Source organism: Apostichopus japonicus, chromosome 8 (genome assembly GCF_037975245.1).
Source record: "Apostichopus japonicus isolate 1M-3 chromosome 8, ASM3797524v1, whole genome shotgun sequence".
NCBI lineage: Eukaryota > Metazoa > Echinodermata > Holothuroidea > Aspidochirotida > Stichopodidae > Apostichopus > Apostichopus japonicus.
The window spans coordinates 23898556-23917202 of record NC_092568.1 but is presented as its reverse complement, the minus strand read 5'-3'; the positions used below and the strand labels follow the sequence as shown (position 1 = coordinate 23917202).

At 37.2% G+C, this 18647-nt stretch overlaps 1 protein-coding gene across 2 annotated transcripts in view; it reads left to right on the top strand.

The window, feature by feature from the left end:
• Positions 1–18647, top strand: part of LOC139971172 (polypeptide N-acetylgalactosaminyltransferase 14-like) — a 154113-nt gene that overhangs the window by 122879 nt on the left and 12587 nt on the right. For both annotated transcript variants that reach the window (XM_071977416.1, XM_071977414.1), the window contains 5 exons: positions 3304–3369; positions 5736–5857; positions 13826–13913; positions 17846–17930; positions 18457–18560. In XM_071977416.1, the coding sequence (XP_071833517.1) occupies positions 3304–3369; positions 5736–5857; positions 13826–13913; positions 17846–17930; positions 18457–18560 (465 nt within the window). The remainder of the gene's footprint in view (positions 1–3303; positions 3370–5735; positions 5858–13825; positions 13914–17845; positions 17931–18456; positions 18561–18647) is intronic.

Sequence of the window (18647 nt, the reverse complement as noted above, 5' to 3'; positions counted from 1 at the left end):
AATTTAAAAGAAATGAGGTGGTAGAAAATCTAAACCTTATTGACAAAATTTAAAAAAGGACATCTCCTGGAATGAATTTTCTTGGTCGATACCAATACTTTCAAAGCATTCTGCTTATAATGGTAGACCTACAAATATTGACCAAGCTGTGAAATGCAGGGTTCAGGGTTGGATTCTTAGTTTGCAAGGACAACTGTACCCAACACAGACTTCCACACCCCTACACACCCAAACCCCCCAATCCCTGCTCTCACAGTATAAACAGAGATTTGCAAAAAACAAACCTGGAGATCGCTGGTCAAGACCTAGCGATTTTTTCCAAAATTACTCAAGTCAAATAAAATTCACCAAATATCCACAACCCCATGTAAATCTGCTTTAATTTGTTCTATCAGTTTGAGATATTTCATATCAGATTTGGAAATCCCATCATGAGATGGTAAATTAAACGGTGAGTCACACAGTAGAATTGTGACAGTTGCAAGTATGTCAGCAGTACTAGTGGTATTTCCATTCCTTTCATAGATCCGTCTGGTGAGGAAACAAGCAGGAAAACTCAGACTGCAAAACTCAGACACCGTACATAACAGACTACATATATACTGATAAATGAACTAACTGTGTGATATTGTGTCATAGCTACATCATATTATTATGCAAGTTCAGATTGGATGCAATAAAATATATTTAGATTCATTCCTTAATTCAAAATGTAAAACTTCTGTCGTTTCTTTTAGCTTCATAAACAACAGACCAAGCAAACGAACTTTAAAGTTACATGGTAAAATAGTTACAAAGTACTGACCATACAACTATAGAAAGAGAAAACCAGCTGTAGTCATCAAAATCCCAAACCATTTGACAGCTATTTGGTACCTACTTTACTATATGTCAAGTTTGTCACAGCTTGCTTACAAAGTATATTCAACTAAAAATTTCTTCCCCTTCTGTTTAAGATGTTTTCCTTGCTGCCATATCCATTTGTCTAGCGCACAAGGTCAATTACATACTATTTTGCGAACATATTCAAAAGTCTTAGATTGTCCTTTTAGAGTGGTATTATCAGCCAGCCAGACCTTTTTATCTTCATGTATTCTTTCTGTGACCTCTACCTAACCCATCCACAATGATTTGAAAAGACCAATTAAATACAGTCTGGGTACCGTATTAAATACAAATCCGATCAAAGTAGATAAGTCTTTTTCATTCAACTAATAATTTGTCACTTAGCCATGATAATGTTTCATTTGAAAAAAAATAATGATTCTTTCTTAACAAAGCAAACCGTGCAGTGATTTTTTTTAAAGGTTTTTTTTTGCCGAGCCCGTTCTAGAATCTGCAGCATAATTGAATGGCTATTTTGGGAATTCAATTCGACATATGTCTGGCATTAGTTGCAACCACCGACTCCTGTCTTTATCGACTCTTTGGGAGCCCTTGGGGGATGTATAATAAAAAATGTTAGCTGGGAAGTGAAATTAATTTTTTGTGGGCATATTTTCAAAGTTCAATAAAGCATGAAGAAATTCAGCACCTGTTACTATTTCAAAATTGAACCTGTTAATATATTGACATTTTCATGAGTTGAGGGGAGACATTTTGCCAACAGGGAGAGTTCCTTCTGGGCAGAGAAGTTCTATTCATAGCTCAAGGGGATGAAACTGATGTGAGGAGTTTTGGCATTTTTCACTGGTGATTGATTTACAAGTTTACCCCCATCTTGCCAAGGATTCTCACCAAAATAATTGCAGATAAAATGGGTATCCAGGGTGCAAGTATGGTCCGGGTATTTTTTTTATTTAATGGAAGTGAAGAAGAAACAGTCACATTCAGATGGTACTGTAACATGGTAAAATTCAGAAACATTTTCTGTTTTTTCCAATGTACAAGTTTTCAGGTAAATGCATGATCCATGCCAAATGGTCTTAATCTGCAAAATTATCAATTTGAAAACTAGATAATTTAATCCTGAGTGTGCTGAACTTAATTTAAAAAATTGTCAGGTATAATTAGTACAGCCAGTTTGGACAATTTCCTAATGTTATTACCACTCTCTATATACACTCCTCCCATATCATGCATCAAACAACACTCAGTACTGACAGTAAAAACAGTTCCTTACCATCATCTGATAGAAGCATAACAATGACATGAGCTTATACTGTCAGTACAAGCTGTGCTTTGAATGTGGACATGAAAGTACAGTATAGCAAAAATGGGCGATAAATTGCTTATCCAACTTTGTATATTAGAACCAGGAATGAAACGTATCGCAAGCTATTAAAGTGAGAAGAAAACCCCAATTGACAGATTTCTTTCATAACATTGCATGGCAGTAACTTTGTACCTTAGTGTTGGGTTAGTAATTGTGATAATACAGAACCGTCTGCTTTAAAGTTATAAGCAAGCATCAATGGATACATTTGTATATCTGTCAGAGAATGGTCAAAGTTTATCGGCAGGTGGTTTATTTTACATTATCTAATGTCAGCAGCAGTGGCGGAGCTAGGGGTATTGGTCAGAGGGGGCGAGAATGGTCTGTAGGGGCGCTTTCGACACTATCTAAGTGGAGCGCCACCACAGGTTGTCATTGCCATTTTGTCAGAAAATTGCACCAACAAAATGTGACAAATTTCAATAGGGTTTTGAGAGCGCAATAAAAAGTCAATAATCGCGAATAAGTAAAAAGTGGTAAAAAGCTGAAAAAGGCGCCAGAAGTCCATTTGAGTCCGTCAGGGGGGGGGGGCATCCGCCCCCTCTGACTGTATGGATGCTCCGCCACTGGTCAGCAGGATGTACAGGTGCCTTCTTTGAATTCCTTACTTCATACAGATGAGGTAAATTTAGGAGAACATGTTTAGAACGTGAAGTACTGTGACAAAATATAACATTTAAAGATGGATATGTGTCTGATGTATGGATCCTGCTAGACATGTAGCAGTTAACATACATGTACGCATGATACCATACAAGTATCTGTCTTGTACAATAATATGTCTGGCTTTAATTCTAATACACACACCATTGGATCTGTCTGTAATGTTTGTACATGTCCTTTATTGGATGTGGTAACAGGTGACATGCATTTTTCAGTGGTGCCATGCATCAGTTTAGGGCAATGACCGAAAAGACTGACACGTACCTCACCATCCTCACCCTCCTTGTCTCTTTTTTCACCCTCACTGATATATAAGACTGTATAAATCTGCATGGAAGACAATTTGTCTTTATTAGAACATCAAGCAGTCTGGTATAGACCTACCTGCAGATATAAATTATGTGAATCACTTCTTTTGCTTTCAGCTCTAGACGGTGAGAAGATTGCTACAATACCAAAGGTGAAGCTTTTAAGAAACCCAAGACGTGAAGGTAGAGTAACTACTCCCTTCTCCTCTCCTCTCCTTCCTCCCCTCCCCTCCCCTCTCCTCTCCTCCTCTCTCCTCTCCTCTACAACTGGTACAACTATTAGAGTGATTTTCCACCAAATGGGTAGACAATTAGAAATGGGAGAGATGCAATCTGAAGACATATTTAAAGATTTCTGTGCAGTAATTTTCAAAACAAGAATTTTGATTGATTAGCCAAAGATGTCAATATTTGTTGAATTAGTCCTACACATATTTAAGGATTATTAGGCCTACAAGCACATTTAAAAATAAATTTAAGTTACCTGTCTTTGCTTGTGGGATTTTGTCAATTGGTTGTATGTTTTGTGTAATAATAAGTTTGTTGTTTCACCATGTTTTCACCAGGCACACCACATTTCTTATGAATAGTTTTGTCTTTTGTGAGGCAAATGGAAATATTAAATGAAAAAGAAGAAGAAATATGAGAAGCACACGTTTATGATTAGTGGGAAAATGGCCCATACTGTTTTATATTGAGGATTGAGGTGTCATTGATTAGCACATATAAACATGTTTTGTGAATTCACAAACGTTTAGAAAGGCAAGTGACAGAGGTGCATTTCAGGGCAAACCATGTTCATCCAAGCAGCCATACTTTGTCACAGCTGCTTTGTTAATTGTTCCACAATGATTTTAACATTTGCACGTAACTCAGAACAGTTAACAAACCAGAGGAAGTGATCATTTTAGAATCTATTATGTTATTCATAAAACAACGATCAAGCTGTTCTACTTGTACATAGATACCACACAATGGGTTCTTGGCTGAATAGATTTCTTTCCCAGGGTCTCATGAAAGGACCTGAATTCAAATATCTACCATACCCATTCTATAGCCAGTTTGCAAATACATTCAAAAAGAGTTCAAGAGATATGTTTACATTAAAGGACATGTGAACTTGATCAACTGAAGAGGCAGTTGTTCATAACACCATTGCATATCAAATCACTATGGCATTTTATGTCGCTGTGTTCATTTTATGTGAAGTGCAGATAAGCACAACCCCGTAAATATGTTTGGACAGTGTTTACTATGACCTAAAACTCAGTCAGAGCTTTTTATTCAATGCTTTGCCTTTTCGCATTAACATCTCCATTTTCCATTTGCATCTACACTTAGTTGTATTGATCGATCGAAAGCCCTGCATTTAATCCTGACCTCAGTATGCAATCCGTATCGAGTGTAAACCGGCCCATATTAAGAATCTACAATTAGCCTGCAAAAAAACTGAAATAGTACATTAGCAAAGTGTGTGCAGCGGCTCTTAAAATTGGTTTCCATTTTGAGGTTGTGCATGCACTTGTGCATCAACTTTGTCATTTCTAGAATACCTTGCAGCCAGTGTCAAGCAAGCGACATGAAGTAAAACATGAGAACGATTAACTGTGCAAAAAGTACTTTAACGTCCATTCTTCCTGCCTTGGCGATGTTTTATACATATTGATCGCATTATGTGAGGTCTTTTCTTGAAGGTTCGACAGCATTTGTGTTATTTTCCCAGGGGAGCTAGGTTTGTAAACTGCGCTCTCCTGGGACTGCAAAAACATAGTTACAAGGAAACACGTCGTACTCTGCTAGTTCACATTGGACGCTCTGTCGGTGTGAGAATTAGTCAATGTCATCCAAGGTATTGTCCTGCTGAGGGCGCAGGTAGGAAGCTGTTCAGGAAATTGTTCAGACCCCAATAATTTTATTTACTCTCAAAGTATCAAGGTAAAGGAGCCGCTTGATGGACTTGTCATGTTTTCACCTGGTGTAATAATAAGCAAACTTCATATCACACCTGGACATGCAGAAACCACTTCAAAGGCCCTGCGATGACCTTTATAGGCAAAATGAAAAATCATTTTAACTGGATCAATCAGGTAATAACTCTGAAGGGTTAGCGGACCACCAACAAGGAGCGACAGCAAAACCTGGGTCATAACCTCTCAGATATCTTAGTTTGATTGAGAGGTATTCAGTTATGTGTGAAGATTAAAGGGTTTGGCCAGGATGACTGACTATTGAGTGGTATTAACCAAATGTAATGGCATGGGTATACAGGATCATTCAAAACCTCTTATCTACGAATAAGGGTAAAACTGTGTTTTGAAAGGTATAGGGAATACCACTTGTACTGAAGATTTGCATGCCAATATTAAAAATTTTGCCGAACAAAATATAATTAGTATCGGCCTGGGAGGCAGTTACTTTTAGATGCTAAGTAGCCAATATATATAAACACTTTTTTTGTATATATATATATATATATATATATATTCCAATCTATTGCCCTTGAGTCACTTACCTTATGGTCTGCTATTTGTTTGTTCTCCTTTCTCAAGGTCTCATTCGGTCCAGGGTGAGAGGAGCTGATGCAGCTGAAGCTGGTATTCTTACTTTCTTAGACAGTCACTGTGAGGCAAACATAGGATGGCTGCAACCTCTTCTCGCTAGAGTATCTCAGGTAAAGACAATTTTCAAATGCTATTTAATTAGTTGCCACCTTTCATTCTCCTGTGTAAAGGCCTATTCCTCCTCTCCTTGTCCCTCGCCCATCCTTCCCCCCCCCCCCCCGCCACTCCCTTTCCCCTCTCTTTTCCCAATTATTGAGATATTCATTCTTCTAAAATTAGAAAATTAGTCCTCAAACAAGTGGAAAGTTACACAAGATCCATGATTCACATGTACAGTTCACCCATGGTCCACAAACTTAATGTGGCTCGAACCCAAAGCAGTGTGTCATACAAATTTTCTGGACATCAGAAAATTGTCTCAGACTGGCTTCCATGTATTCTGAGTATCGATTCTGAGGGGATGGCATCTGGTGGGTCGTAGTACAGTTCGCATGGAAGGTTCTGGATGGTGGGTGTAGAAATCTGCCGCCCTGACAGTGGTGTAGAACACTTATGCGGCTGACACAAAAGCAATGATTGATTTGTTTGGATAAGTTGCTAATAATTGTCCGTGTATAGAGAAGCTTCAGTCAATGCAGCTCTTAAAATTTGTTTCCTTCATGCATTTGTGCATCAATTTTGTCATTTCTAGAATACCTCTTAAGTCAAGAGGTGTCACCGTTAACATTGGGGTACATTATAGTAACATGGCTATACCGTACTGACTTCAATGAACATTTAGTCCACGAGAGTCGATTCTGTAATTCTTAAGAATAACTTTTCAACTGGAGACACTTCATCATTAATGTAGGACTATGACTTACACTACTGATTATAACTGAATTTCTTGTTAGTAAATATTTTGAGGAGGTTTCCTTTGTAGTATGAGATTCGGATGTAATTTATATACTAATGTTGCAACCCTTCATCTAGATCGTTTACACAGTTTTAAAAATTGAAAAACCATTTAGTGAGAGAGAGAGGGAGAAAACTGGCAGGGGTTGTGATGGACACTCGTTTTAAAATTGAACTCGGACAGTGCACTGTGGTGTGGGTGGAATATTACACAAACTCTTTCGCAATTATTGATAGTAAGGCTCTAAAAACGAACAAGCATTTTACTTCTTTCAGAGACAAGGATAATTTTTAACTTCCATCTATGTCCTGACGACAACTATCTTTCTCAGTGGAAACACAGCCGTACTTGTATAAGAGAAGATGAAAATCTAATTTGGCTGATGGTTGAGTGATTGGTTGGGGACTGAGTGATCATACAGGAATGGGAAAGTAATCTTGACAATTCTCGACAACCGACGATGCTGACGAGGCATCCTTAAGGCCTTGACATTAGTCATCAATTTAACGCTAGGGTTCCCTCCTAAATGGCGCAAATCGTTATCACACACTTTAAACATTAATAATTCATCAATGTAATCTTTAGTGTAACAAAATGGCAAATGTAATGGAATAGAAGTGTGTGTTTGAATCATTGTATCGCTGTGCAGAAAATGTCCGATCTGTGTCTGCTGTGATAGCTACATGTCAAATGGTGCAAACTGTTAGGATGTTCTGATGATAATGCATATTGGGATATAATCATACTTTCAAATGATGCTTATAAATAGCAGAAATAAACTACAAATGGAGGAATAAATGAATGAATGAGTGAGTGGATGAAATGAGTGAATGAATGAATAAATAGATACATGCATGTATTTATGTACATAGGCAGGTATTAAAAGATGTACTAAGTACCTGTGTATGTATTAATTAATACATGCATAAAAAAACAGATTTCCGAATTACTTTCTGATTATAAACCTTGAATAAATTTAACTTGTTGAATTTTATGATAGTGTTGTTTGGAAGTAACCATGGGATCTAAATTTCGGTTTCCAAACCTTGGCATTCAAAGTTGATATTCTTATCCCACAGTTTAGTAGTTTGTTAGTGAACCCAAGGTTAGAAGTCATGTACTAGTTCATTTGAAACCCTTTCTGTCTTGAATAAATGAACCTTGTATATATTGTAACGCGCCGTCCTCGGTGGTGAGCGCAAGGAAGAGTGGAAATGCGGGAACACAGGAATGAGGCTGTCGACAGGAGATATTAAAGTTTACCCGTTTATTTACGATCTATATACATGTCAAGATGGTGCACAGTGGTCGTGCATTACAGAGGCAATTATTAAATACGAAACCAGGTTTTAACACATGCTTAGAAGTCGATGAAGTTAAATACAACACAGTACATTACTAATGGCGGGTCTCGACACGGAGGGCAGAACGATAGACTTCGGCGCTGAAGATTGGGCTATGGTGAACTGCGGCGCAGTTGGCGGATTGATGAACTGCGGCGCAGTTGGCGGATTGGTGAACAGCGGCGCAGTCGGCGGAATGGTGAACGGCGGCGCAGTTGGCGGATTGGTGATTGGCGGCGCAGTTGGCGGATTGGTGATCAGCGGCGCAGTTGGCGGATTGGTGATTGGCGGCGCAGTTGGCGGATTGGTGATCAGCGGCGCAATCGGCGGATTGGTGAACTGCGGCGCAGTCGGCGGATTGGTGATCGGCGGCGCAGTTGGCGGATTGGTGATTGGCGGCGCAGTTGGCGGATTGGTGATCGGCGGCGCAGTTGGCGGATTGGTGATCAGCGGCGCAGTTGGCGGATTGGTGATCAGCGGCGCAGTTGGCGGATTGGTGATTGGCGGCGCAGTTGGCGGATTGGTGAACTGCGGCGCAGATGAACCGAAGTGTTGAACCTGGTCTTCTGGGTTATTTTACTTGTCGTCCGATCCGACTTCCTGGGCTGTTCCACCACTGTTTTTGCCAATAGATGACTCGTTCGTCTCCTAACTCATGGTCACATTCGTTCTACCCCTCCTATTCCGAGCCGGGAACCGCCCCTCGTCCGAGCATGGAATCCTCCTCACCAACCCCTGGTCCGAGCCCGCAGTTGCTTTTAAACAGAAACTACTTCCTATACCTATAACGTGTGAACCTACACTTAAACCTATTAGAAACATAAACCACGCCCAGTCTACAACCATCAACCAATAAAACACAATTAAATACGACATGCGTGCTGGTTAAGATTTACCCAGACCCAACATTTTTGGCCCCCCGGAACGTAAACTAGACGTCCTACTCAGTGACCTCCAAAGTCGGTCAACAAGAGAGAGTTCCCCCTTAACAGTTGTTCATAAATCAAGCAAGTGACACCCCTTATAAGATTTTATCTAACAAACAATTCCCGTAAAGCGTCTAATAATGTAAAAGAATCAACCCAAGTTAAAACATTTGATTGGAGAAAATACTTGTTAACACTAACGACAAACAATGAGCTTTGACGTGTCGTTACAATATCTTGTTGTATTTTATGGTGTTGTTTTGAAGTAACCATGGGATCTTAATTTAGTTTTATTTGGTATAATTAGGGACAATGGGGAGGATCTCTAAAAAAAGGTATCAGGTCGTTATTTATCGCCAGGGCTTTAGACTATGTGCACAGCAAGCAGTCATCTCTTGCAGGTGAGAAGTTATGTCAGAGAAGAGAACTGTAACCAATTATCGAGACAGCTGTCCCTATTGGAAGCTCTTTCTGCCCCCCCCTGCAGAAAGAGGGGGGAAGGTAAAATAAGTCATAAATAGGCCATTTTAAAGAAAACCAATGTCCAGTCAAGTTGTTACTTAAAACTGTATAATATGAACATTGACAAAACTTACTATATTGTGAGGAGAACTTCCCAATCTTTTTAAACCAAAACTTGCTCAGCTCTCCTTCAACAGAAAGGGAAAACTGTGATATTGTGAATTTAAAGTTTATCTAGTAAGCTTAACTTAGTGACATTTCTTTGGTTGAAGAATGGATTTTGTAAGCTAGGGCAAAATTAGCATGAGTTTTGCATTTTAGCAAGAACTCTACATGAAATTCAACCTAATATTGGTTTTAACTGGAACCTTATGCAGAAATGAATAAAAAAATACTAGGAAACCTTTACAACATCAATTTTGCCTAGTACATGTTCTTTGTTTATACTGGACAGAATGGCACATGCAATTTCTTTTGGAGGACATAGTAACACGCTCTGCTAAACACACAATGTTGACGTAGATAGAATGCTATAATTAGCCGCAGTAAATTCTAAATGGACTGTTAATTCTTCTAATGGTATTTTCTTCTGACGTCATGAATATCATGTGTTAGTAAAACCCGTAGACATGAGTGTTTCTACACCGAGCATGATAATGACTTCTTCAAGCTGAATGTTTCATTATACATGAAAATAAACCATCAGGTACTCTGCAGTGTACCGTATGTACTGTATAGTAAAGGTGTCAATTGCGACTCCATCAAGGGTTATTTATTCGATACGGAAATAGTAAATGAAGAAGGGATGAAACATATATACTCTATTGTCAACTGCTATCGTATTATGAAGGAGCTAACAGATTTAAAATAAAGAGCATGAGATAAATCAACTGTCACGAGAAATGAGTATATATGTCCAAGGCTCTCGATGTGATTGCTGCCAAGGCACAGCATATGAGTCACCCCACAACAAATATGTTTTGTCGTAGCCTACATGTATGTTCTGTCACATTTGTACAGAAGATTACAGTAAGTTTGCTTTAGTGAATCAGAGTGGTTATTAGTACTCCAGGCCCCAATATACTAGAAAATCACTGAGACAATGATCACTCATTTTAATGAATGGATTTGATTTGATTCCCAAATTTTGTTTCCTGCACAGCTTTTCAAGATATTGTGCAGCCACTTGGTACAAGCAAATTAGAAACTTTCTTCTTGGTTTTTAAATTTAAAATGAAACTAATTGGCAAGTCAAGCTATTGACGTACAATGTTATGGCATTTTAGTATCGAGTAACTTCAAGAATAAGAAAAATTTATCAAAATCAACTCAAAAAGCAGCTTTAATCAATTTTATCAATGAACTTGATATACAGTTGAACTTTTCACTTTGGTTTTCTTTTTTAATTTCATATGTAGATTATTAAATAACCAATAACAATACATCATGTATGTCTTTGCAATCCTCCGTGAACCTTCATCCATTAATTTGAAGGAAGTACTAGATTGGCTTCCAACTATAGCAAGTCGAAAACTCCATAGTACATTTCTGGAGTCAAAGCTTAGGCCCTACATGAAGTTATTCTCCTCCATGGTATTGCTGTAATTGCAATGAGATGTACAGACAATTGTTTGTATTGGTTGACGTGTATGTTAATGGAAATCACTGTGTTTTATGATAATCCCTGGCAGATCATTTAAGCTGAGTTTAATATTTTCTTAACCTTGGAAACTTTACAGTTAGTCAATATGTCTTTTTCAACCTTGCCATTTACACTTTTCGGGAAGTTGACATAGCCTGATCTGACCTGCTGTTTCACAGATAATTATTACTAACTGTACAGAAGTGTTTTGCTCATTGCAATAATAGAAACCTGTGACTTGTAAACTTGGTTTATTAGAAGAAGAAGAAAAACTACTTATCCCAAATCCCAAGGACTTTTTAATTGAAAGCAGACAAATATTTGATTATCAGAAGCAGGAAAAGAATTATTATCGTACGGACTTGGATTGTTTCCTCCGATAACGTATTTCTTCCTACACATTCTGACCTTATGGAGACGTCTATATTCCAAGCTAGTGAGATTTGGGCATTAAACACTGAAATAGCCAGCATTTTCCGTTTCAATTTTGATAACATCCATTAATACCAGTAGACGTATGTAATAACAGCCGCAATTAAAAGCATTGGGACATTTAAAAGGTCAACGTCATTGGTCCCAGATTTTGTCCTGGTAAACTGCTATTAATAACCTAGGGTTTATAAATGTATAGTCTGGCAAATATATTGAAGACCTGCGAAATATTTCAAGATGTTAGAGTGGAAAGTAAGAATATATACTGTAGATATACCAAGGACATTTATAACAAAATCATTGAAAATGACATAATTAATATACACGTGGATCTAGCAATTGACCTCAATATGACCTGATATGTCCTGATATGATTTGGTTGGTTAATTCAGACATGTTCCAATGTTCGCTAAGCATCTTGTGAGGAATGGAGAGATTGAGGGAGGGAATTGGTTATTACTCAGCCCCCAACAAATCCATCCCACTTTCTCTCTTATACCAAGTTAATTAAAGGTGCTTACTAATTAGGCATAATTGTCTAACCATGTTTTGGAAGGGGAGAGGACAAATACGATTGTGCCAAAATTCTTTTACATTACCTCTCGATTTACTTTACTGTTTGGAGTGATGACAAATGGTTCTTGAATACAAACAAAACTATTTTATGCTTAAAAAGCATCTTTTGGGGTATGTAAAAATTGCAGCGTGCCTGAAAACTGTTTCCCACTTCCATAATCCATTCTCTTTTTATATCCAACAGTTTTTAAGCTGTGAGTGTGACTTGCTGTTCATAATATGACGCACTATAATTTTCAAATTCAATGCTTTCATGTTTTCCCAAAGAATTTGCGTCGTTTGAATGTATTTTTTTTTCCTCATGTAAAAGCCGCCGTGCAAATTCACCAAAATGACCAATTTCCTTCCTAATTTTTGAATATGGCAAAGGTTCCATGCTCTAAAATGCATCTGTTTAACAGATGCATTTACATAATACAGTACAGGACCCTATTAAAGCCCGATAGGTGCCAGGTTGTAAGAGGGTTTTCAAAAAAAAATTTTTTTATATCAAAACTAACCAAACCACTTCAACAGATCAACTTTAATGGACCTAAATTTGTTCATGAAGGGGAAAAAAATTTCAGCAAAAATTGGAAACAGGACAAATTTTAACGACAAAAAAAAAATCTGTTTCTACTTTACTCTGATGTCTGGATTTACTGCTTTTAAAACAAAGATTCTGTGGGTTTGCATATTTCCCTGCACATTCTTCCCCACACCCTTATGATGAAGTTAATTTTGCACAGACACATGGATGATTCATGCAATTAAGGTTTCTTCAAAAATGAGATCGTTAGAACATAACCTGCGGTATTGACTATATACCTATGACAAGAAGTGGAATATTCTGCTGTAAGGGTTCACCTGTCACATCAGCCTATTTGTCCCAATGTGTTCTACAGATGTCCAATCAATAGTAAGATCTGAATCATTGTGTTTATCATTATGGGAACAAGATGTCCCAAATAATGTTGTTCTCTTGCCCTAGTTACCTTATTTACAATCATGGATGGAGGCTGTCAAAATCTGGAATTTTTGAAGCAATGTTGGTATGCAATATCATGTGCTCAGAGGATTGCTTGAAGAACAAGTTTTGGCATTGCAAGCTAATATGTGTGATTGCTGGATGTATAATGGAGCTTGTGTGTTGTTTTAAACTATTTATGGACATTCAACAAAGTCTCTGAGAGTGTCTGAGGTGAAAGGTCATCTAGGATCAAGGATATCCTTTGTAAAACATGACAAGAACATGAGAGAATGACATCCCTCAATTGTATTTGCTTCTATAGTAGCATTGGGTTCTCCTTGCAAATATCACTGAGTGCACATTGATTCTTTAAGACAGCAGGTTGTATGTATCCATTTTCTGATGCTATTTATCACCACATTTCGCAAACTCTAAATATCTCTCCAAACGTTAGAAGTTCCTGGTTGCTCCTGCCCATGCCATAACCTTGTCCCTTCAAACTCGGTAATTGCAGATAGACACCAAAATGTCTGATTCCACAGTGAATTTATTCAGTCCTATGACATCTTGCCCAGTGCTAAGCAACCATAATTTTATATCCAGAGGAGTGGATACAATGACAGTACAGTACATCATCTTCACAGTTGTTTGCATATGATTGCCAATTTATGGCAATTGACTGAATAATTTTGATTCCATTTTTTCCACATTATTGGAGAACAATCCCCTCTGACTCCCCATCTGTTCCCTTTTCCCCCCTGGTTCTGCAACTTGTGGTTCTGTAATTTTTTTATAAATGAGGGCATTTTTCAAGCACTTTTTTAAATATTTGTTTTTCTTCACTCTTTTGAAGGAACCGCAAGTCGTGGTTAGTCCCATCATCGATGTAATCAACAGCTCGACTTTCAAATACTTTTCTGCCATGGAGGATCTCAGAGGAGGTATAAATATTGTATACTTGCAATTACTTTGCAATCTATACTGCAGTCATCAATATCCTATCTCACCGTCCTGCCTGCCATGCTCTACTTACCTTGTTCCTTCTTGCTGTACAATTCTTTGCAATTGCTCTGAAAATATTTGATATTAAAAAGCATATCTCTTTGTATCGATATTCAAACTTGGAGGCCAGCATGATTTGGTCCTCTCAGTTTATGCTGTTTAATACTGTATTCGAGTGCCTCAACACATGACATGTTTATATCTATTATAGCCATTTGTCTATAATAAAGCCAACTGGTAATATAAGCCATATTCATTTGAGTTGAAAAGTATAAAGCCGTTGGTGCTCATTTTTATTTTCTTGTTTACTACATTTTCTTCTCATTTATTTTGAATTGCCAAAAAAGGAGGCTGCTCTTAAATTCAACAGTGGTTGATAGAAATTTTGGAGTAGTGCCAAAGTAGAATGGTTATTATCATAAAAGAAAATTGCAAAAATGGATCGGAGAGCAATGTACTGAAACAAAATTAGAGGATATTAAATATAGACCTTGCCAAAGCTGTATGTCAGTGTTGTATGATGCAATAAATACAAGATATACTGTAGGCATATATGTGATAGACCAACACTAAGAGATTGAATGACATCCTATATTTAAGAAGTTTTAAAAGTTATGCTAGAAGGGAGGTGTGTGTGTGTGTGTGAGGTTATGGTGAGGGGAGGGGAGAGGGGGCTTAGGAAAAGAGATGTGATATTCAGATGTATTTACTGTTGATGCGTTGGGCAGATTTTGCTGGAAAAAATTTCCATTTTAATGCCATACCCTTGTGTAAATGGTTACTTCTGAGTTGTTTTGCAAATGATCAGCTTGCAATTTGACCTTTGACATCACTCAACAAGAAAGATATGCTGATAACAACATCATAAATTTTCATTTGTTTGTTGGCAAACAATTATTTGACAGTACTGCAGGTAATGTGACAAATATATTCCTTGCTGTTCTGGTCACATCCTGATCATATATTGTCTCACCTTATTCGTCTGCATCCTCTCGTGCACCTAATTTCTGTTTCCACTTAAATCATCCACAAACATAATCCACCAACATAACAGTAACTTTTCATATACTCCAAAAATGCATGAATCCAATAAACTGTGGAATTTACCCGATGATACAGACAATTTTTTTGCAAGAAATTTGATTAAAAGATTCACTGTTAGAATATATATTGGACAATCTGTTAAATTCGATGTGGTTGTCAAGGAAGGTTGAAGTGCTATTCTCAGATGTTGCAAGGAAACTGAAAATATTTTTCACTATTTGTACAAACAAGAAAATACATTTCTCTGTGTTTCTTTTACCCATGCTTCCAGCTGCATAAGAATAATGACATACTTGCAAGCATAGATGTAGGAGGGGGGCTGGGGGGGGGGCTGCAGCCCCCCAACAAAACAATTTGTGAAAATTCAGGCAATATGCTGAGAATTTTTCGGGCACCTACTGAAAGAAAACTAATTTGCAATGTGTTTTTCAATGGTTAAACTGATATTATTATTAGCATTATTATTGTAACGACTTCCCCAACAATTCTAACCAATATGGAAGGGTAATAACACGCCAAATGATTGTATGTTATTGGCATGCGATGTTATAACCGATGCATGCCTATATGATATGCATTAACATGTTGAATGCGCGCGGAGCTCGCGAAAAATTGTTATTATATTTTTCGGGCAAGTCATTACAGCCCCCCCCCCCAAATAAAATTGGGATCCTACATCTATGCTTGCAAGAATGTGTTTTTTATGGGGCGTCATAACACTTATTTGGTCCTGTTACAAGTATTATGTCAATACAAAATATACACATATATAAATACAAAGATGTTAGTTTTTACCTCATAACATCTATCATATTGTCTGCCCCAGTTTAACAGAGCTAGCATATCACCATATGTTTGAAACCAAACCACCAATGATAAACCAAAACTAAATTCCTTACTTTATTTTAAGACAGTTGTTTTAGGTAGCTTTGACCTCTACCCATTGTAAAGTTAACTGCACGCTTTCAAATTACAACTTTTAAGCACTTAGTCGTTAAAACTTGAAGGTAAAACTGTAAATTTGCCGGCTTAAGATGATGTTTTCAAGTGGAATGCACTTTCAAAGATATGCCAGTAATAAAGCGTGTCTCCGATGGCATAAGCTGCACTTCCAGTGCAGAGAAAGCTTAAGTTGCAATCTTTGTTCATGTTTAAGATACAAGTCTTGAATTAACCAAAGTGTTCGCTGACATTTAAGCTGGTTAACGGAAGGCTTTGGTGATTGAGGGAGGGATGTTTTATCAATATGGATCTAATGTTGACCTACTCTAAGAAGTTAATCTTGTGATATGAACCACATTTTGCAGGAATTGTAAGAGTTAGCATTTTTAGATGGTTAAAGCTGTATATTGATTTTCCAACTGTTTATGCTATTAAAGGAAAAGAACAGAACTTTCATGTTGAGAGTAAAATGTTTCTATAGAGGTATTAAAATGGCTGAGGGGTTAACTTTAAACTAGTTATTATATGTAGTTTCATCTAAACACAATTCTAAATAATCAAAATTTGTTTTGCCTTGCATTAATAATGAAATGATTTTTATTGGAAGTTTTATTTGGCTATGCAACATTATTACGTTATAATATGTTCTTGACACAGAAAAAGGAAGAGTGTGTGTGTCAGCACTAGACAGTTAGCTACCTCAGTTCCTTGTTTACTGCAAAGTGAATCTCTTATGTTGTTGTAAAGTAGGAAAGGTGTTGAAGGGTCACCAATTAAAGATTATGTGTGGGTGTGTATGGTGCATTGTGGGTAATGGATACAGATATTATTACAGAATACTATAAACCCTAAAGGTGAAATGTTATCTCACATGACTTATAGCTTTTGTATTATAGATACTTGGTACATTAAAAGCCTTTTCACCATTTCATACTGCTTCACACATCGACTGCATTCTGTTTATATTAACAACTGATGGCTACTGATCAAGTTTGATATTGTTGTTTGACTTGTTAATTTTATTTACTTAACACTATTCCACTTTTAGTGTATGTGTAAATATATACAAAGACTTGCGCCATGTTCTGTAAGAATGATAGCTACAAGTATTTCTGTTCACCTCAAAAAATAAACAGAATTTCTTGTAATATCAAATATTTCTTTTGACACTAGTGCATAAAAGCTAGCCAATCATTGTGCTCATGATGAACATTGTAGGAAGATGCTAAAAGAGACAACCAGCTGTGTGTGTGTCTGGGTGGAGGGGGATCTCAGCCAGGTGTTTGTGTGGAGGGGGAGGAGAGGGGGAGGGGAGATCTCAGCCAGGTGTGTGTGTATGGGGAGGGGAGGAAGGTCTCAGCCAGGTGTGTGTGAAGAGATTGGTCTAATCAATCAGCAAAATGAGTCTGAAAAAATTCAGCACAGGTCTGTAGTGATGCGAAGTTTATTTTTCTTAGTTATATTTCATATTTGTTTTTAAGTTGCATACATGTGAAAACAGCTCAAATATGCTCTAACAATTGTTTTGAGTTTTTTTTTCTCCATATATATGCTGCATGTGTATAATGTCTATTGCAAGCTAGTTTACATCACCTTATATCTCCTGGCTTGCTTATCAGTGAATAAATTGAAAGTCTGATAGTAGATGCAATTTCCTTAGACACTTTTTCATTAATTGCTTAACAGATAATCTTTAGCTGGAGGTATTCGATAAGTTCTGATTCTCTTTTATCCAGTTCACACAAACTGTTGCTTACCATGCAAAAAAGTAGCTTAATAACCATTTCCACGTTGGAACATATATTTGCATTACGATTGTGTTGATTTACTTTTCATTTTCCGTTAACAAATGTAAATATATATATATTCTTTTAATAACTGCTAGGATTTTCATGGAGCCTTACTTTCAAATGGGAACACATATCGTCTCATGTAAAGGCAGAACGTACGGATGCCACGGAACCCATCAAGTAAGTTAGTTGTTTTGTTGCATCTTTTGTTGATAATATTCTGATCATCATTGGGGCGGGGGGAATGGGGGTGGCGGGAGTGGTCGGACAAATGATAACATTGGTATCAGAGGTCTCTCCAAACTTCATGACTTCCCTGCCCATTTATTGAACAACAAACTTGGACAAATAACCAGCCTTGACTTATTCTGCGACATGATACTTTCAATTTATATGATAATATAAGTTCCACTTCACCAAATTGACACATACTGTTTCACAAAATACTACTATGGAAAATTTCTGCAAAATTCAAATAGATTGGGCTTAAGACCAACACAAGGTGAAGGTACAGTATTTCAACACTATAAAAAAAAATTCAGATTGCCATTAACAGCAGCATTACGTACAGTATAATGATGAGGAGATACATGCCAAGGCAAATGCATTCCCTAATCATAATTTTGCAAATAATATTTTTAGTTTATTTATCTTAGTCATATCTCAATCATCACATTCACAGTACAATTTATCCTTGTGTTTGTAGAACACCAATGATCGCTGGAGGCCTCTTTGTAATCAACAAAATCTGGTTCAATAAACTTGGCAAATATGACACGCAAATGGAAATATGGGGTGGCGAAAATTTTGGTAAGTACTAGTGGCAGTATAAAAACTGTTGTTTACGAATTACGATGAAGTGTAGAAATGGCTAGATTACCTGATTACTATAGTTAC